The sequence below is a fragment of the Protopterus annectens genome, chromosome 10.part0 (genome assembly GCF_019279795.1).
Source record: "Protopterus annectens isolate FY-2018-M chromosome 10.part0, PAN1.0, whole genome shotgun sequence".
In the NCBI taxonomy this organism is placed as follows: domain Eukaryota; kingdom Metazoa; phylum Chordata; order Ceratodontiformes; family Protopteridae; genus Protopterus; species Protopterus annectens.
This window is the reverse complement of record NC_056744.1, coordinates 1,265,547,512-1,265,569,009: the sequence shown is the minus strand read 5'-3', so window position 1 is coordinate 1,265,569,009 and position 21,498 is coordinate 1,265,547,512. Positions and strand designations below refer to the sequence as shown.

The window sequence follows — 21,498 nt, the reverse complement described above, 5'->3', positions numbered from 1 at the left end:
TCATTGAGTTCGTGGAGCACACAGCCGGGGACACCATCGGGTCCCATGGATGCTGTGTTTTTGCTTTGGAGAGAGCAGTTCTCACTTGGGCGCTGGATATGTTTGGGGGGCTGCACTCATTTGGTATAGATATCTCTCCTTTTGGGGGGGGGGGGGGGGGAGTTTGCACTGAACCTGTCAGCCAGTATGTTGGCAATGTCTGTAGGATCAGTAATCTTCACATCATTTTGAACTAGTTCTGAGCATATCTGGGAGTTTCCTCCTAGGTTTCTAACGTAGCTAAAGAAGGCCTTATGATTGTCTTTTGAGTCTTTAGCTATTTTTCTCTCGAAATTTGCTTTGGATGATTTTATGAGAGCTCTTAGTTTTTTACTTATAGTGATCAAGGGTGTCTTACCTTTTAAGGATTTTGCTCTATCTTGTAGTAGCTTCCTCCTTTTGTTGTAGAGTTTGTTTATGGCTGGGGTCCACCAGACTGGACGCTTGCCTTTGGTACAAAGAGTCTTTGTTTTGCTTGGGATTGCCTTATCCATGCAGTCCTGCAGGTGCTGGTAGAAGGCGTTTGTAAGTGATTCAGCGGCTTGAGTATTGTTTTCCACCGGCTCGGGGCCTGAAAGGAGACCACACTAGTCTTTAGAAGTGTGAAGTCGGCTTTTGAGAAGTTCTTTACTGTGGTCTTTTTATTTCAGGTGGGGTGGGATGAGGACCTCCAGCGAGATTAGTTTGTGATCTGATCTCACCAGTGAGGGGTATACTTCCGGTGTTGAACATTGTGCTCCCATGTTCGTGATGATGAGATCAAGTATGTTATCTCCTCTTGTGGGGATGGTGACTAGTTGTTCCATGGCATTTGAGTTTATGAATTCCAGGAACTTTTGGGCTAGGGTGTTTGGGCTTGAGTAGTGTTCCCAGTCTATATTAGGGTAATTGAAGTCACCTAGTATGATGGTGTTTGGTGATACATTTATCCCCTCTAGTGTTTTCAGGAAGGCCATGTGAGTTTCCTGAGTTTGTGAGGGTGGCCTGTAACATGCTACAATTTGCAGAGCAGTCTTGCCTATGGTTAATTGCACCTGGATGGTCTCCGATGCATCGTGCGTTGCCACCAGTCTTGAGGTGTGGGTGTCCTTGATGAATATGGATACCCCTCCTTTCTTGGTATTGTCCGGATTTTGGGGCCGGAACGCATGATATGAGGTAAAACCTGATAGCGCTGGGGTGCTCTCAGGAGCCTTGAACCAGGTTTCTGTCACAGCACAGACATCGATGTTCTCCATACTGAGAAGGGCCTCGAGTCGTGCATTTTGAGATTTAGACTTCTGGCATTGAGCAGCATTACCCTTAGTTTTTTTCCTTTTTTGTGTTCTAGGGTGGTAGGTTTAGAATTTGAGCCTTGCCTAAAAAAGGCACTATGGGGTGGCAAGAGCCTTTGCCAATATCCGGAATCCCAGGGGTGACAGGTGCAAGCCGTCCCTTGCGAAGCAGCGTGGCTTGTCCAGCATGTCATCCCAGGCAGACAGATACTGGATCCCCTTTGAATGACACCAGTGTTTCAGCCAATTGTTAAAGCTGATCATCTTATCTCTGTATTGTGGCATCATTCTTGGTGAAGGTAGGATACTGCTCAAGGTCAGGGTCATACCTGCCTGGGCTACATAATCAGAGAGCTCCTCAATGTCTCTTTTCATGTAGTCCAAGGAAAAGATAACAAAGCTTGTGCTTTGTTATTTTCAATGTTCACTATTGGATACATTAAACAGTTCCTTCTTTCAACTAGAAATAAGAAAAATACTGAATTTTTACAGTCTGTACTCTGATGAACAGTGCATTAATGTATTAAGTTAGTGCAAAGTGCAGAACTAAAAACATTGAAACAGAGGTTTGTATTCCTATCATCTGTTTAGAAAACTACATAACTCTTTCAGATGTGCATGATATTTACATAAGGGTTTATAATGAACAGAATTTAAAATGAGACAGCAGGTGGATTAAGGTAGATTAAAACAACCCAGTACTTTCTCTTCTTTGTTATATATGTTAGACAGTTCATTCCAATAATTAACTGCCACCTCTGGGTGACTTCTTTGGCAGACATTCCTTTTACCTTGATGATGTGTAAATGCTGACTGTGATGTGCAGAACATGTTTGCATTTATTAAGTGTAGGCACAATTCTGGCAAGTGCTCTCCTGTGTCTGCAGGAAAATGTAAAACACTGATGAAAAGTCGACAGCTAGCGGAAACATTAGAAAGCTGATTCTGACATGCGTCCCATAAATTATATAGCGGTATGTGAGAAGGGAATGGCACAGGGGAACCCAGACCCTGCTTTGTAATAAGAGTTCACTTGCAAAAGGTTAGAGCACAAAGACACTCACAGGAAAATAAGTAAGAGAAATATTAATCTAGCAGAAACTGGAGTGTTATTCTGCAAGTGCAGTGTGCCGGGGGAAAGATACAGTCAGTTCTGTATGCCATATATTAATAATGTGACTACACTGTAGCTCAAACAAACCACAAAAGGTCTTACTGCTGCTTTGTATATAAAACTATTTTTGACAGTCAAATGGCAAAATCATTCATAAAGTCAATTAACACATTCTTTCAGCTATACACATTTCCCAGTTTTAATTATGTTTTATGGGACTGAGCAGTTAATATATCTTATCTGCTATAAGCACAAGTATACTTTTCTTATGTTGTTCATTTTGTCTTTGCTTTACAGGTGCATTGAGGACTACAAACTAGGGGCTGATGGACGATCTTGTCAGCTGGTTACAGAATCATGTGGCAAGGGCACAGCTTGTGTTGAGCCCACCGAGACTGTTATGAACCAGACATTATTTGGAGAGATATTTTATGGCTACAATAACCACACTAAAAGACTGGCTCCTGGACAAGTGTTGAAGGGGACATTTAGGTAAGTTCAAGCTGTTAACCAGGTTATGTTAACAGATAAAACACACACCTATGCAAAACTATTTTCATTTGCAAGATAATAGTAAATTAATCTTCATACATTTCAAAACACATTTCACTGTTGGTTATATTATTAGTCTTATATTCCTCTTCATGGAATTTTTTTTATTTTTGTGTACTTTTCTTCTTATTTTTGAAGTTCATAAAAAAATATAAGATTAGAGTCAAGCATTTGTCAAGATATGGACAAAGTATCATATGATAGAAAAAAATTATTGTGTTTGTTCTTTATAAGACATATTAAATCTGGGTTGCTATAGTAATTCTGAGATATAAAGCACATGAGCAGGGTATTTGTGCCTTCACTAGATATAGATGGATTCTTTCTGCATAGCTAGAAATCTTTGAGGTAGAATAATTGCTATAAAGTAGCAGGAGGAAGTGGGCAAGCAGAGGTGCACAGACTGATTCCTCCAGCAAATTACAAGCTGTGACAGCACAGTGGTATAATAAGCAATGGTTCAATAAGGGACAGAGATAAAAGCACAAGCTGCATGAAGATAACAGAGTGCCAACACATTACAAACATTTATACAATAGCATGTATTCATAGAAAGCAAAGGGAGACAGGATGCAGCATAGTGTGTTACCCCAAAATGAACGAATAAATAAAATAAATAACTGTTATATTAGGAAGACAGCACAAGACCTTCCTTGAATGTCCTTTAAGGCAGTGTAGGCCGCTTGGCATATGGACAACAAACATGAACCATTCTGCCCTTATCAGTTTTGTGTAGTAATTGTGCACAAGGTAAAGAGTGTATGCAGGGTGCTGGCTGCCCTAAGATGAACAATGCAGCAGTGCTAAAGAACTCCAAGTCACTTGTTGGAAAAATGCATTCACAAGCCAAAAAGGTTAGTATAGCGAGCGACAGAATGAGATTAAAATGCAGGGGTTGTGACAAGCAGCACTAAGCTGCATCAGCCGAAAGTAAGGTGCATGTCACAACAGCTGTTACTAAGACTGAACGTACATGTGCAAAGCTGCACCTAGAAAACCTGCAAAAGGTGCTGGGGTGATATAAGCAAACAGGGCAGCACAGTGGTAAAGCTCTAGCTCTGGGCAGCAGAGATCATATGCCCCTAGCCACTGCTGCATGTATAACTGCATTAAGATAAAAGGGAAAAAACGTTGCGATTGACGGCCACTCTCATACATTTTATAGGCACAGAGAGGTGTAAAAAAAAGAAAATACTGTGTCCAATTCTCTGCTGAGAGGGTTGTTACCATTCTGATAATATGAGGCAGCAGGGCAACAGTTGCAAACACACATACAAACAAATACACCTATGGCTACTTTTTATTCTCAGCCCTTAGTTTCTTCTTCCTATAGACAGTATAAAAAGCCCTTGGTTTGCATTATTTTTTATGGCAGTCATTAAGCATGTTTTATTTTGCAGACTTGCTCAGTATTTTTACCCTTCTTTTCACAGTCATGACTGGAGAACAGATGTATTCATCTTTAATGTAAATGAAGTCGCCCCTCTCATTCTTAATAGGGTGAAATCTGTGTTGTCAACAGTTTTCATGGTGCCTACCTTCAGTGTTATCAGTCTTGTTTCCTGTTTCTTCAGAAGCTTCCAGGTAAATTCATCAGCTTCCTTTGAGCTGTAGTTATACTTCTTCTTTAATGACTTAAGACTTCCGTCTCCTTTTAGCTTACCTGCATACTGAATCTGCTTGCTCACAACTTCACTTCTTTTTCTAACCAAGGTTAGCAGTCTCTCACCTCCTCCAGTTTGCCTAGATGTATAACTGGAGGCCTACTCTAACAACTTAGCACTCTTTTCTGTTCACAACTCTTTAGTTGCAGATTTTAACGGCCTTATTTACAACATTATACCAAATTATTTAAATTTAGTAGAGTAAATATGATTTTGTGCTCATCAGAGATGCTCCTATTTTCAAAATGCTTCCATGTATTAGGGATACTTCTTTACAACAGTTTCATAAATGACTTAAAAAAATAACAAGAGAGAAAAAAAATCATAAAAGATTCACCTTTGTATCTTTGCTACAAGGCAAATAACTTAAGAGCACAAAAATCACAAGTTAAGCTTATGTTTGGAATCTATCCAAGTACAACAAATGCATGTTTATATTTATCTTGTGTGTAAATAGAAATGTGCAGACATAATACAATACATTTCTACTAGTGTACTTCACATCTTGAGCAGTTTGCTCTACTTCTGATAGATGCTAGTGTAAACATTCCTCCCCCACACTCTTCCTGTGTTTTTATATGTCCACCTAACATTCCGTTCTTTACAAAACATTTCTATACGAAGTGCACATTTTTCCACTCCTTTCTTTTACACATTTTACATCTCATAATCTTTCATTTTACATGACCAATGCCGATACTTCTATCTCCAAGACCCCCACCATGAATACAATACACAACCCATTCCCCATAGCCACCATCCTTTAAAATATCACATGCATCCACTTCTTAGAAACCAAAATACTTAAAAAGTAATTACCAAAAATACTATTAAAATACAAAGTAAAGGCAATCAGTTGCTCTGTACAGTTAGTTATCACTTCTCTTTGTAGTTTTGTGCTGATATTCGCTGTAAACCCGGCCCAGCTAATCTAATTAGTGACAAAAAATCTGGCACAACCCACATCACTGCAGACATTAATTCTGCTAAAAATGTTGGACAATAACTCTTCAGTACCAGTTTCAGAAGGATATGCAATAAACTCACTGACATACACATGTGGATACCCTTCTGTTCTAAGACAGCATCATAGTTACTGAATCCTGATTAAAACCACAAAATAAAGAAATCAATTCTCAAAACCAGACTGTACCATCTACAGACATGAAGGAAAGGCTATAGAGGCTGGTGGGATCATCATTATTATACATCCTATAAACCAACAATGAAGAAAAAATCATTGCTTTCCTAAAATAAACATACTTAAAGGCCTCTGCATATTATGCACTTACTTATTATTTCTTTAATTAGCAGTATCTCAGCAGCGCAATACATATTATCCTGCATTTCTGCAAATATCCCCCATTGATACTGTTATACTAGGTGACTTAATGTTACATTGGAATTGTACAAGCTGCTGTCCCTCATCTCCAATAATCATGTTTAGCTTTGAACAACTCATTGAGACCCTAACTAAATACTACAAACCCAGTAATAAGTGATCATCCCTGGAGTGGATGCTAGACACTGACCGTTGTGAAATCACAATATCTGGTATTCTGTCTAATACACTAAATGATCCCCATCCTACCTTTGACCTCAAGTAAATTAAATACACACCCAGAAATCACAACCTAAGCTTACTTTCTACAACCTGTACAAATTCAACAAAGAAACTTTTGTCTCCACTCTGAATGTTTACAAATGGAACTTTCTAAAAACTCTTTCACTAAATCATACTACCCATGACTTTATCATGTTTTTTTTTCAATATTCTAAATGAATAAGCTGTTCTCAGAAGAAAAAGAGGTAAAGATTACTTTGATAAACTTTCTTTCGGCTTCTCCCATTAGGGGTCGCCACAGCAGATCACTGGTCTTCAGATTGATTGGCAGTGGATCTTTTTCGGTGTTGAGTTGCCAGCCCGGCACCCAACCTCTGCTTCTTCCATTTGGTGCACCACAGTGGATCACTGGTCCGCAGATTGATTGGCAGAACAGTGTTTATGGTGTTTAGTTGCCAGCCCAGCACCCAAATTTTACAGAAGACACACACACACTCTCACCTACTGCATGTCTTTAAAACTCATTTGACCACAGGGAGGACATGCAGACTCCACAAAAAAATGCTCCAGCTGAGACTCGAACCAGAGAACCTCTTACTGGGAGGCAACAATGCTAACCACTGCACCACTACACCCATTCTTAAAGCTTACTTTGATACTTGGGTAAAACTAAATACAAAACAACTCTTGAGGGAAATGGCTAAAGCATAACAAACCTGGCATAAACATAAAGCTTGTCAAAGTTTCCAACACTGTAGGAAATTGCAAAACCTCACACAATCTAAATTAATCTTTGTGTGCCACTCTTTCAGAAACTTACCAACAAATCCAAAACAATTCTGGGGCAGTATAAAGGAACAAACCTATGAAGCCCCTCCAGGCCTGACCAGTCTCCATCTGAAATATCCATGTCTAAATTATCCAACATTTCATACAAACTGCAGCATTTCCAATTAAGGACAGTAACACTGGCAACTACTAGTCACCTCCCTTTCCCAATAACCTCGAACAACCTCCTGTTTTGAACCTGTTTCAACTTTCACAATCAAAAAAAATATCTTCTCAAACTGAAACCTACTGAACTAGTGGTAGACAACCTCCCACTAGAGTACATCAGACTTGCCACAGACAGTGTAGCCTAACCTGTGTATTCTAACAAACAAAACTCAGTAATCTTAACTCCAAGCTATATGGAAAAACTTACATATCATGTATAACATGGCATAAACTCCACTGACATGCCCAATTATATACTCATGTTCTGCCACCTTTGCCCAAGATCCTAAAAAATGTATACAATGCAACTACTCAGCTATCTCCTAGACAATAAAATTGTCTGAACAATACAGCATGGATTTAAACCAAACCACAGCACATATACTGCTTTGCTTAGCTTCCTTAATATCTCCAATCACAGTATAAATGAATAAAAAAATTGGTTTCTTGACCTATCTAAAACACACCTCTCATCTTATTTATTCTTGTCAAAGCCAAAAAATATTGTGGATCAAGCGGCCAAAATTGGGGACCAGTTTTAAATGCTGATGTTTCAAACTTAGACAACTGCTAGAATACAAAGTTTTGCATTTGAATTTATTTTTTGAAAGATAGGAAGTCCAAAACTAGCAATAAAGGAAGAAGATAACCAAATCTACTGCCAGCCTTTGAAACAGGTATAACCACTGCTTGGCTCTTCAAGATCTCAACTTGTTGGTAAAATCCAACTACCTCACCTACTTCCAACTATCAGTAGACAATAATACCGTATGCCAGTCGGTAAAGTGTCCATCCCTAAAAAACCTAGTTCACCAGTACTCCCCATACAAGGATCATTACTCCAAAGACAATTTCTTCATTGTCACCAAAAATAAATAAAATTAAATCTTCACAATATGGTTGTGAATGCCCTATATATTGTACATGCCTCTTTAGTAGGGAATAAAACGTGTTAAGTCTATATAAGTTCATGTCTCAGCTAAAACTTAACCTGAATGAAACATGGTTATGTCTGCCCTCATCCCCTACATTTCATATTACGCCTTTAAACATCTCAATAATAATAATAATAATAATAATAAAAAATAAAAATAATCAAACTTGGCTAGTCAGTACCTGGTCAGTCTTGTGACTATGCCTGGTGATAGCCATTCTTATTGTACACTACTAGTTTTCTTTAGTCAGCTTCCTGACTTCTAATCCTCTTTTCAAAATCTTTAACACTAGCACACCCAGGCAAGCCATCTCTTACTACATATCTTGATGTGTGTACGCTCGCACGTGTGTGTGTGTGAGTGTGTGTGTGTGTGAGTGTGTGTGTGTGTGTGTGTGTGTGTGTGTGTGTGTGTGTGTGTGTGTGTGTGTGTGTGTGTGTGTGTGTGTGTGTGTGTGTGTAATACATATTTTATATGTGTGTGTGTATGTGTGTGTGTGTGTAATACATATTTTATATGTGTGTGTGTGTGTGTGTGTGTGTGTGTGTGTGTGTGTGTGTGTATGTGTAGAAGTAAAGCATGATACTGATCTTGTTTCCCATGTTTTATTTTTTCATTTTTTTCCTGCCTCATACTATTAGTGTGTCTTTGTTGAGATGTGTGCATAAATATATAATGTGTGTGTGTGTGTGTGTGTGTAAATATATATGTGTCTATATATATCTATCTATCTATATATATATATATGGTGGTTATTAATGGGGCAACAGGTTTTTTTGGGAATGGTTTTAATGTTCTCTTTGCTGTCAGAGTGCTAGTCATTGTGTGAGATGTCAGTACTGCTTACCCTGCGGTAACACTTTGGCATTTCTCATGGTGAAGTACTGATTAATCTCCCATTTCCTGAGGCTATAGGCCAGGGCTATCATTTTTGCTCCTCCATGTCTGTGATTGAGCGAGCAAGTGGCGAGAAGGACTAGTGGCTGTACTTCAGTGATGACAGATACTAGGAAAATGTATTCACACACAACTTCTAAACCACCTCATCAAACACAACCTACTCACCCCCACCCAACATGGATTCCGTCCCAACCACAGTACTATCGCTGCCCTCCTTTCCTTCACTGACACTATTGCAGAGGCAATGGATAACAATAAGCTTGTCTCTTGTCTCTTCCTCGACCTCTCAAAGGCTTTTGATACTGTTTCTCATCCTTTACTACTATCCAAACTCTCAAACCTACACCTATCCACATCCTCCCTAGCATGGTTCACCAGCTACCTAACCGGAAGGCAACAATCCGTCAGATGGCTCTCATCCATCTCCCCCTTCCTTCCTACCCCCACTGGTGTACCCCAAGGCTCCATCCTAGGTCCCCTCCTGTTTAATGTATTCACCAATGACCTGTCTACCTCCTGCAAAGAGTCTTCCCTCATACAATATGCTGATGACTCCACACTTATATCTATCTCCAACATCTCCAAGCTCCATACCTTAACCCAACAAGCCTTCCTTTCCACTGAGCAATGGCTATCTGACAACCAATTGATTCTAAACCCCAAAAAGACTAAACTCCTGCTTTTCCTTTCCCGATCTCTTGCCCATCATAAATCATCATTTTTCATCAAATCCTCAAACAACACAACTATTCAACCTGATACCCATACAAAACTACTTGGAGTCATAGTAGATGACAAACTTCAATTCAACCTCCACTTACTCCAATGCATAAAGAAAACACATCAAAAACTAGGTCTGCTTTATCGAAACAAAACATTTCTCACCCTAGAGGCTAGACTGACACTTGGACAGGCACTACTCCTCCCCTCCCTCCTTTACGCCTCCCCTATTCTCACCAACATAGAAGTCACCACCCTGAATAAACTACAACAAACCTATCACAAAACAGCTAGATTCATCACCAACTCACCATACAACACACACCATTGTATTGCATTAAACTCTCTCCAATGGCAAGAACTCCCCCAACAACTGCTTCTGTCTCAATTTCAAATACTACACTCTATTCTCTACAAACCCTCTTTCTGTCCAGCTCTCTCACCCCTAGTCTCCACCTATACTCTATCCCGGACCCTCCGTACATCAAACCAACAGCTACTAGACATATATCAACCAAACACATCTATTGGGAAAATACTCTATAAACATACTGTCACCAATGCCTGGAACAAACTCCCCCTTAGTCTACGATCCATTACCCACTACACCCAGTTTAAAAATGAACTAAAAACTTTTCTACTTAACTCCAAGACTTGCTCTTGTCATAAACCCACCTAGTCTCCCTCTCCTGTCTCACATTTTACTACGTACCATTCTGAAAAAAAAAAAAAAAAAAATTTTGATGATAGAACTTCATGTATGTATTTTATGTATTAACAGCTTTCTAATTGTTCTCTTCTATACTCAACTTTGTTATTATTAACAGCTTTGTAAATCCTTCAACTATGTTAGTACTACACATCTGCATGCAATCAATGTACTGTTATGCAATTTTCTGGAGCTTTTCTCCTCGGGTCTCCACTGAAAATGGGCCAAAAGCCCAGTTGGACTAACCCAGTTAACAAATGACAATAAGTAAATAAATAAAATGGCAGCTTTTGCGGTGAGCGGAGGTCTGTCCTAGTCACTGTCACTGGCTGTCTGGTCCCTTCTACTTTGCTGTGCTTTTGCCTTTTCTCACACCTGATAAGCGGCACATTGTGTGGGGTATCCTTTTGGTTTTCAATGAATGTGTTCCTCTTCTGCCGTCTGCTTTAATATTTTGGTTGTAACATTTGATGGATGATCTGTGAATTTTGCCAAACCCGGCACTGTAGGTCGTGTTCAACCTTTTCTGAAATTTTGATCTCCACAGCTACACAAAAATGTAGAACATGTTTTCCCCGACTGCTGTTCCACTACGAGATGTTTTCAGACCAAATATGTAAGTATACATGAGGAATAGGTATTGCATAGTACTGAGGTGACATGATTTACTTTGTTTAATGGGTGTGCTGAGACATTCTGTAGTTAATTGTTAGTTTTCTGTCAGCCGGCAGCCAGAAATGTCCAAAACAGTTTGACTCATAACCACGCAAAACACAGTGCGGTAACTAATTTTATTTTTATTTAGTTGTCGCGGAGAGCATGTGGAGGCTTTTTTTTTAAATATCGACAAAGTCTGAATCGAGGACAAACCAAGCCCAAAAAAACTGTTGACCCATTAATGGAAAAGTACCAAAGAGTGTACAGACCCCTGTTAAAATGCCAGTTTTTATGATATAAAAAATGAGACCACAATACATCATTTCAAAACTTTTCCCACCTTTAATGTGACCTATGACCTGTATAATTCAATTGAAAAACAAATCTGTTAGGGGAAAAATATAAAAAATAAAAAATGTACAATAAGCAGGTTGCATAATTGTGCACACCCTTAAACTAATACTTTGTTGAAGCACCTTTTGCTTTAATTACAGCATTCGGTCTTTTTGGGTACAAACCTGCCATCAAATAAAGAGACTCTGATAAACCTGAAATAAAGTTCAGCTGTCCTAGTAGGATTTTCCTGATATTTACTCAGTTGCCTGCTACAGCAAAAGTCATGGTTTGCAGAGAGCTTACAAAGCATCAAAGGGATTTCATTGTTGAAAGGTATCAGTCAGGGGAAGGGTACAAAAAATTTCAACAGCATTGGATACACCATGGAACACAGTGAAGACAGTCATCAAAAAGTGGAGAAAATATGGGACAACAGTGACTTTGCAAAGAAGTGGACTTCCCTCCAAAATTGATTAAAAGACAAGACGAAAACTAGTCAGGGAGGCTGCCAAGAGACCAACAGCAACACTGAAAGAGCTGCAGGAATTTCTGGCAAGTACTGGTTGTGTACTACATGTGACAACAGTCTCCCATATTCTCAATATTTCTGCCTATGGAGTAGGGTTGCAAGATGGAAGCCTTTTCTTACACAGAAAAACATCCAGGCCCAGCTAAAATTTGTGAAACAATACATCAAACCTCCGAAAAGCATGTGGGAAAATGTGTTATGGTCTGATAAGACCAAGGTTGAACTTTCGGGCCACAATTCCAAAAGGTACGTTTGGTGCAAAAACAACACTTCACATCACCAAAAGAACACCATCCCCACGGTGAAGCATGGTGGTGGCAAATTTATGCTTTGGGGTTGCTTTTCTTCAGCTGGAACTGGGGCTTTAGTCAAGGTGGAGGGAATTATGAACATTTCCAGATACCAGTAACTTTTGGCCCAAAACCTTCAGGTGTCTGCTAGAAAGCTGAAGATGAAGAGGAATTTTACCTTTCAATACAATACTGACCCCAAGCATACATCCAAATCAACAAAAGAATGGCTTCACCAGAAGAAAATTAAAGTTTTGGAATGGCCCAGACCTAAATCAAGTAAAAAATCTGTGGGGTGACCTGAAGAGGGCTGTACACAAGAGATGCCCTCATAATTTGGCAGATCTGGAGTACTTTTGCAAGGAAGAGTGGGCAAATATTGCCAAGTCAAGGCGTGCCATGCCAATAGACTCCTACCCAAGAAGACTGAATGCTGTAATTAAATCAAAAGGTGCTTCAACTAAGTATTAGTTTAAGGGTGTGCACACTTATTCAACCAGCTTATTGTATGTTATTTATTTTTTATATTTTCCCCCCTAAAAGATTTGTTTGTTATTCAATTGAATTGTACAGGTTATAGGTCACATTAAAGGTGGGAAAAGTTTTGAAATTATTTATTGTGGTCTCACAAAAACCTAACATTTTGTGTATGCTTTTTATATCCACTGTGCGTGTGTGTGTGTGTGTGTGTGTGTGTGTGTGTGTGTGTGTGTGTGTGTGTGTGTGAGAGTGTGTGTGTGTGTGTGTGTGTGTGTGTGCATATATTTATATATATATATATATATATATATATATATATATATATATACATATACATATATAGATATATAGATAGATATGTATATGTATACAGACACACACACACACACATATATAGATACACATGTGTGTGGTATAAACTGTGCATTGCTCATCTGACTATCCCAGTAAACAAATGCAAATGAATAAATAGAATACATTGGATCAAAACAAGGATCTAGGTTGTAGGTGGCTTAAGTCATATGTTGAGGAGTTGAATACCGCTTCCATTTCTCCATCCCCAGCCTCAACAATCAGTTTCAATAAATATAGCTACTACTTTTGTCAATGACAAAGATTTTGGACCAAATAAAGTAGATTTCATTTCATTTAACAGAGGAAATATATCATATTTAGTACTGTTTTTTTTTTTGTTGCCACAAAATGAAGCGTATACCAATCCTAGGATGATTTTAAATGTTCATACTTTTTACATAAAGATTCATTTTTTTTTCATAAACTTAAAACAGATTTCAAGTTGAATTACATCTGTGACATGAAACATGATATGCTGTATGCTTAAACCCAGTCCTTTGCTTAAAAACGTATTCTGTAAAAATGGACTTGGAGTGGTATGAGGTACATTTTCTCTCCCTCTGTCTGGCAGAGAACGTATTATAAAACAAGTAGCCCTTATTCCGCAAGCTACTGTAAAATCATCAACAAACCGAATTTCAAATTCAGTCTTTTCACCAACAACCTGTCCCTTAGTTCTTTCAATTTACAGACCAATGCTCACTTTGATCCTGCACTATTAGGATTATTACAGTGTTTGTCTGTTTCCTTAGACTACACATCACAACCTTCCCAAAAGCTGCACACTGTTTATCTACATATCCTGTAACCACACTTGAGCCCACTCATTGTCAAATGTCCACTGACTGCTGCCCATTCTGTGAACTGTGGCCTTAAATGTTTGCTTTTTGAATCATCAGACACTCCTCGCCACAGTCAGAAACTCTGAAGATTTCAGCATACTTTGTATTATACTAAGCCTAAGCTATGAGCTCAGTTTTATCTGAATTGGTTGTTTTTTTTTTTTACTGATGTAATAACTACATATTTGGTTTTATAAGTGGATTGAGTTCCATGTTTATGTGTGCATTAATGTTATATTTTGTGCTTATCAGCTCTAGTCTCTGACAACCACTGCCATCACTTTATTGAATACTTGCCATTCAGGTATGAGTTTCTGCATCTTCTTTGCTTAATTAAAAGTGCATATGCAGTTGTGTAGACGTGGTTTCTCTACTAAAAAGTGCATTCTTCATCAGAAGACTTAATTGGGGTGGCATATGATTTTGAAAAAAAAATTAGAAAGATATATATGTTCTTTACTTCTTTTATGACAGAAGTGATGGTCATGTAGTGCAGACATTAAATCAGATTTTAAGGAGATTCTCTATTGTCCCTTTTTCTAGTCCTGTTCTTTTTACTCACACTTTAAGATGTTTTAGCAGCAGGAAGCATCTCTTTGCTCAGCTGTCAGCATGTAAGTTAATACTTTAAAATTGAATCATGTGTTTTTGTTCAGTGCATCTCTAAGGCATTGCAGCATAAAGAAAAGAAATGCAGTATTCATGAGAGTTGCTTCAGCATTTGGCTCATCGGAGTGTAGGTCATAACCTGTAAAAGTGGCAGCAGGCAAAATTATTTCATTTCATGCTTTAACAAAAGCTGCCTCACTCTTAGTATATACATGCAAACATTAACTGCAGGCACACATTCCAAAAAGGCCTAAGTTAGCCTAGCTAACAAGGTTCCCTGGCTTATGCCACCCAAGAAAGTTAGTTTCTTATGCCCCTGTCGAGCAGATCCACAGAAGTCATCCCTTGGGTCTATTTCCTATTTCCCATCCACTCATCAAGATTTTTCTTGAAGAGTGCTAATGAGGAACTTTGCTTGACATAGGTGGGTAGCTTGTTCCAGAGTATAGGAAGTCTCTGGAACAGGAATCTTTCCCCCCAACATGTCCTGTTTATTGTGGTGACAAGGTTTAGGTCCCTAGAGCATGTAGCTCGGAGGGATTGGGATTTCTTTAGGTGTAACATGTCCAACAGCTCTGGGTTTAACATAGCTTTATATGTTAGGCAGGGATCTCCTTGGAGTAGGCGATATGCTACAGAGTAAAGCTGGAGTTTTTTGAGATGGTCAGTGTAGGGCATCAGTTTGAAACCAGCAATCCTCTTTGTGAGGTATTTCTGTGGCCTTTCCAGCTGCTGCAGATGTCTTGTGAGGTACTTTCCAAAAGGGACATTGTACTCTATAATGGGTCTAATGAGTGCCGAGTAGAGGGGAACAATGACCTCTTTTTTCCTGGATGAGAACCCTTTTGTGATGAGGTGTGCCACATAAAAGGTTTTCCTGACTACTGTGGCGATGTGATTATCAAAGGAAAGACTACTGTCCACCTGGTTCCCAAGGTCTCTTATCACACATTCGGCATTAAGTAGACTGCCGTTTATGTGGTAGTTCATGGGTACAGAGTTTTTACCAAAGGGGATGACAATGCATATTTTGGCATTGAACTTGAGGCCATGCCCCTGACACCAGGCATCTTTCTCAGTGAGGCCCTTCTGTAGGATGTCCACATCATTTGGGGACTCGACTATGGCTCCCATTTTGCAGTCATCTGCGAACTTCATTAGCCAGAGGCCTTCTGTGTTAGCCTGTGCTTCAGGGAAGTAGATACCAAACAGGAGAGGTCCCAGGACTGAACCCTGTGGTACTCCACTTGTCACTGGTTTAAAGTCACATTTGGAGCCTGCAACTTTTACAGTGTGGGTTCTGTCAGTGAGCCAGTTGGCAATCCATCTTGTGATATAGGGATTTATACCTGGTTTAGTGAGTTCAGCTATAATTCCAGAAGGGGGAATGGTGTTGAAAGCCCTGGCGAGGTCAAGATAGGCTGTGTGAATCACTTTACCCTTGTCTACGGCTTTGGTGACTGCCTCAAAGAAGTCGATCAGGTTCAGAAGGCATGATCTGCCTTTCACAAACCCAAACTGGGTGGGGTCCAGAGTTTGGAGGTTACCAATGGTTTTGTTTATGAGTTCCATGATGATATGTTCCATGGCCTTGCAGACCAGGCTCGTCAGGCTAATAGGTCAATAGTTCCCAGGATCAGTGGTGGCTCCCCTTTGTGGAGTGGGATTACTGTTGCTGTGCACCATTCAGTGGGCACAAAGCCTGACGTGAGACTATGATTGAACATGGTGCTTAGGTGGGGAGCCAGTTCGTTCTGAAGTTTGTGTAAAACGCAGCCTGGGATGTAGTCCGGTCCCATGGATGCTGTGTTTTTGGTTTTAGACATCACATTTTCTCATTGATTGAATATTGAATTAGTGTCTCAACTCTTGACTCTGTTTGAGGGCATGATGGTGAAGCTGCTATTTTGTATTCATACATTATGCATTGCCCACATGACACATGTATCTATATGGTTTTTGGATGTCTATGACATGGTGTTCTATAACAATATAATAACAGCTATAAATTAAAAATTGTGCTGTGATGTAATTTATATACATTTAACTTCAGCATTTGACAGGGTCATACACAAAACACTGATCAATAAATTAGTACAACTAGGTATTGATGTACTCTTGATAAGATGGATAGCTGCATGGCTTACAAATAGGACATTGCAAATATCATACAGCAACTGGACAGGCGAAATCCATGGTTACGGTCAGGGTGTCCCACAGGGCTCTGTCCTAGGCTCTTACTTGTTTAGATTGAATCTTTCTGACCTTACATTTTTATCTGAGGTGTTCTACAGTCTATATGCAGACAACATGAAATTGGGTAAACTGATTACATGGGTTACAGATAAGGCATGTCTGCAAAATGTTTGTGTCTTTTGGCTTTTCCCGGTTAGGGGTCACCACAGCAGAACTCCGGTCTGCTAATGATTGGTGGATATTTACATACCGGATTACCAGCCCTGACGCACAGCCTTCAATGAAGGCACGCCCCATTCACGTATGCCTCCACACAGAAGACGCTGTAGCTGAGAATCGAATGGGACAACGTCTTGCTATGAGGCGACAACACTACTGCAGCACCACCACCGCAGTATAACTTGACTAAATTCACCATTTGGGCACAGGAGAATAATATGTTGATAAATACATTAAAAACTAAGCATATGAGATATGTGAGACATAAATTGAAAGGTGAATATTTGTACAGCACACAATGATTGAAACTGCAGACTCATGGGCACCTTGGGTATATGGGTCGATTCAGCTATAAGTTTTTCTAATCATGTCAACCAATTGGTTAATTATAGATGTTCTTCGTGTTTCACTGTTGCAGTCATCACACTTGGGTTATCCTGCCAGGGGCCCTCAGTCGTCCTGAAAAACAGAGGCTTAGTATTTCTGCATTGGCTGCTGTCACTTCAGGACTGACGTTGGGTCATCAGGGGTATAAAAAGAGGCAGCCGACGCCATTACATCAGTCTTTCTTGCAGAGGTGCCCGAAGCAGAAGCAGTTTGCACGAGTGCCGGTCGGCCGCTACCTGAGTTTTCGTTTCCGAAACTGAATCATCCTATCCATTCTAAACACCTTCCTGGTGGTACCAAAATTCAAAATGCTCACCTTTCAGCAGCTTCTCCCTATGCTGTCCAAAGATGCCTGGTTAGCCACCCTAGACCTAAAGGAGGCCTATCTGCACATCCCAATCAGGGACTCCTGCAACAAATATATATGTTTCAGGGCAGGATCTATGCATTATCAGTTCTCTGCACTTCCCTTTGGCTTATCCTCTGCTCCCAGAGTTTTCACAAAATGCCTGGCTCCAGCCATTGCCTATTGCAGACAGAGAAATATTCAAATTTACCCTTACTTGGATGATTGCCTGATTCAGGCAGGCAGTCAGGAAAAGCTGTTGCAGCACCTGACATTTGTAAAGGACCATCTAACCTCACTGGGGTATACTATCTATGAAAAAAATCCAAACTAGTCCCCAGTCAAAAATTATATTCCTGCGAGCAAACTTGGACATGGCATTCCAGACTGCATTCCTTACTCCAGAAAAACAACTTCGCTCAAATGGCCACCAGAACCCAGCTATCCGCAGGGAAAATCCTGCAGGCTCTAGGGTTCATGGCCTCCTGCATTCTTCTAATTCCGTATGCCAGACTGCATATGAGTAAACTTCAGTGGTACTTAAAGTCTTTGGTGCCAGCATTCTCAGGACCTGGAAACTATCGTACTTATAATACCTTGTCTAAGGAAAGACTTTCTTTGATGGGCAGCAACATGCAGCCACAACAAAGGACTTCCCTTTACACAACCCCACGCTGCCCAGACCCTAACCACAGATGCATAAGACTGTGCCTGGGGTGCACATCTGGATGGCAGCTGCATTCAGGGCCACTGGAGCCCAAACCAAATTCATCTGCACATCAACCAAAAAGAGATGCTAGCTGTTCAGGATGCTTTGAGAGCTTTCAAATCCCTACTCTCACCGGAGCTCCTACTAATCAAAACCAACAACACCACAATGATGTGGTACATCAACAAGCAGGGGGGAACCTACTCTTACCCACTCTACAGGCTAGCATGACCCTGTGGAATACAGCCTCAGCCATGCAAATTCACCTACAAGCTCAATTCCTGCCAGGCAACCAAAACTCTCTGGCAGAAAACTTAAGCAGAAATCTCCTAGACCCACACAAGTGGCAATTAAACTACAACACCTTCAGCCTTGTGACCCAGAAATGGGGCACCCCGAAGGTGGACCTATTTGCCTTCCCCTACAACCACCAGCTCAGCAAATTCTGCACCAGGGTACCTCACATTAAGGCCTGGAAAGTGGATGCACTATCCTTCCAGTGGGAAAACCACTCAATCTATGCATTTCCCCCTCTGCCTCTCCTTGCAAGAGTATTACTCAAGATAAGGCAGGAAAGACCAAGGGCAATCCTGATTGCCCCAGACTGGCCACACCAACACTGGTATGGACTACTGTGCAGTCTGGCACCAGTGTCCCCATGGCACCTACCCCAGATCCCAACCCTCCTGACTCAGCAGGAGGGACAGATCTTGCATCCGTACTTGCAGACCCTGAACCTTGCAGCCTGGCTTATTCCTTAAATTTTCCGCCAGTGGCCAGCCTAAGAAAGCAGGTACTGGATGTCATACGTGAAGCCAGGCGCCCCAGTACAAGGAAATCCTATGCTGATAAGTGTAAAAGGTATTGTTCCTGGATTCACTCTAAAGAAGCGAATACAGCACAGCCCTCATTACCTCTCATTCTGGATTACCTAGTAGACCTACTCCAAAGAGACCTGTCCTTCTCCTCCATTAAAATCCACGCCTCTGCCGTCTCTATTCATTACAGCACTTAGCCACCTCTCTTCTCCCACCCTCTCATCAAGCAGTTCCTGAGAGGGACTAACAACTTAGGGCCACCAAGAAGAGCCCCCACCCCTGCTTGGGACCTTAATTTTGTGTTGGAAAAGCTCATGCTACCTCCCTTTGAGCCTGCAGCATCAGCAAAGTTAGAATTTCTCTCTTGGAAAACAGCCTTGCTTCTCGCCATTCACTAGAAGAGTGTCTGAGCTACACGCACTTATGGCTGTGGAACTCCTCATTATTTTTCATGCTGACAGGGTCTCCCTCAGGACCAACCCAACTTTTATGCCTAAAGTGGTGTCCAGTGTGGCTGACAACTAGTCTATCTATTTGCCCACCTTTTTCCCTAATCCTCAAAATAAGGGGGAAAGGATCCTGCACTCTTTAGATGTGCACAGACAGCTCAGATTCTACCTTGATAGGACAAAGTCCTTCAGAAAATCAGACCATTTACTAGTCAGCTTTGCACCAGGGGCATAGGGCAAGGCCATATCCAAATGGATAGCACACTGTATCCATTTCTATTACAAACACCATGGAAAACCACCCCCTCTGGGGGTCAGAACGCATTCCACTAGGGCAACTTCAACCTCTACAGCCTTTCTCAGAGTAGTCCCTACCAGGGACATTCTGGAAGCTGCTACTTTAAGTTCTGTTCATACCTTCACCCAGCATTACCACCTGCCTATCTTTTCCAAATCCAGGGCGGGCTTTGCAACCGCAGTCCTGCAGGGCATAATAGCCAGCCCCAACACTTCTTGACTGCCTCCACCCATTCTTCAGCTTTGGGAATCAACCCAAGGGTGATGACTGCAACAGTGAAACATGAAGAACATAGTACAGTTGTGTACACTTACCATAAATGTAGATGTTCAAGTGTATTCACTACTGTTGCAGTCGTGGTTTCCCACCCTCCAGCCCCCTTGTCTCTCTATCACTTCTCTCTCTCTTTCTCACTCCTTACAGGGCTATTGGTATTTACTTTTTACTGGTGGTGTTTTTCCACCATAACTTAGCTGCTTATTTGGGGGCTCCTGACATTTGGGGCAAGAAAAACTGATGTAATGGCGTTGGCTCCCTGATGTTTTTACCCCGATGACTTGACATCAGTCCTAAAGTGATAGCAATCAACGCAAATATACTAAGCCTCTGGTATTTGGACAAACTGAGGGCTATCCATGGCAGGATAACCCAAGTGTGATGACTGCAACAGTGAATACACTCGAACATCTACATTTATGGTAAGTGTACACAACTGTACTTTATAGAACTATAGGTTGTATGAAAGATTTATAAAGTCTAGGAAATCAGAAATGATAAAGTTATTGTTTGTTAGTTACATTAGACCCTAACGAGTATGGAATAACAATATGGAAACCCTATAAGAAAACAAGCATGAGTAAACTGGAAAGAGTACAACAGAAATATACCAAGAGCATCTATGGATGTGAAAATTTAAATTATTAGGAGAGACTAAAATATCTGAACTTTTGCAATGTCTCTTACAAATATCTAAGAGGAGATCTTATTCAGATATATAGGGCATTTACTGATAACTACCTCCGGGAATGTTTGCAGTTAACAAAAAGTACTAGAGAATCATCAGATAACCTATGTAGAAGATTCTGTAGGAATGAGAAGTGTACTAACTGGTTCTCTGACAGAGTAGCTGATGCTTGGAACAGACTACCAAATTACATTAAAGCAACTACTAGTTTAGATATTTTTAAAAACAGCCTGGACACTTATTATGGGAACAAGTGTTTTGGTATATTGGCAAGCTAGAAGGATGTTAATGCCCATGCCTGAAATATTTGTATGTATGTATGCATCTATCTGTATGGTTTTGGGTATCTGTTGTCATTCCTTCCCATTTAAATCTAGAACTAACAATTTGTTGTAGTCTTGCCCTTCCTGGATGACCTAGGAAATTATGATAATAGGTCAGCAACAGTTTTCCTTTTTCAGGCTCATTTATTTGTACTCTATGTAAAGGATCTTTTTCGAATTCTCCTGGTACCAACCAAAATTTTGGAAACCTAACCCATTTCCATT

At 40.4% G+C, this 21,498-nt stretch overlaps 1 protein-coding gene across 1 annotated transcript in view; it reads left to right on the top strand.

Annotated features, from left to right (window-relative positions):
* The window catches only part of ASTN1 (astrotactin 1), a 5,143,480-nt gene that overhangs the window by 3,236,584 nt on the left and 1,885,398 nt on the right, over positions 1–21,498 (top strand). The window contains exon 14 of the mRNA XM_044086860.1: positions 2,725–2,919. Coding sequence (XP_043942795.1) covers positions 2,725–2,919 — 195 coding nt within the window. The remainder of the gene's footprint in view (positions 1–2,724; positions 2,920–21,498) is intronic.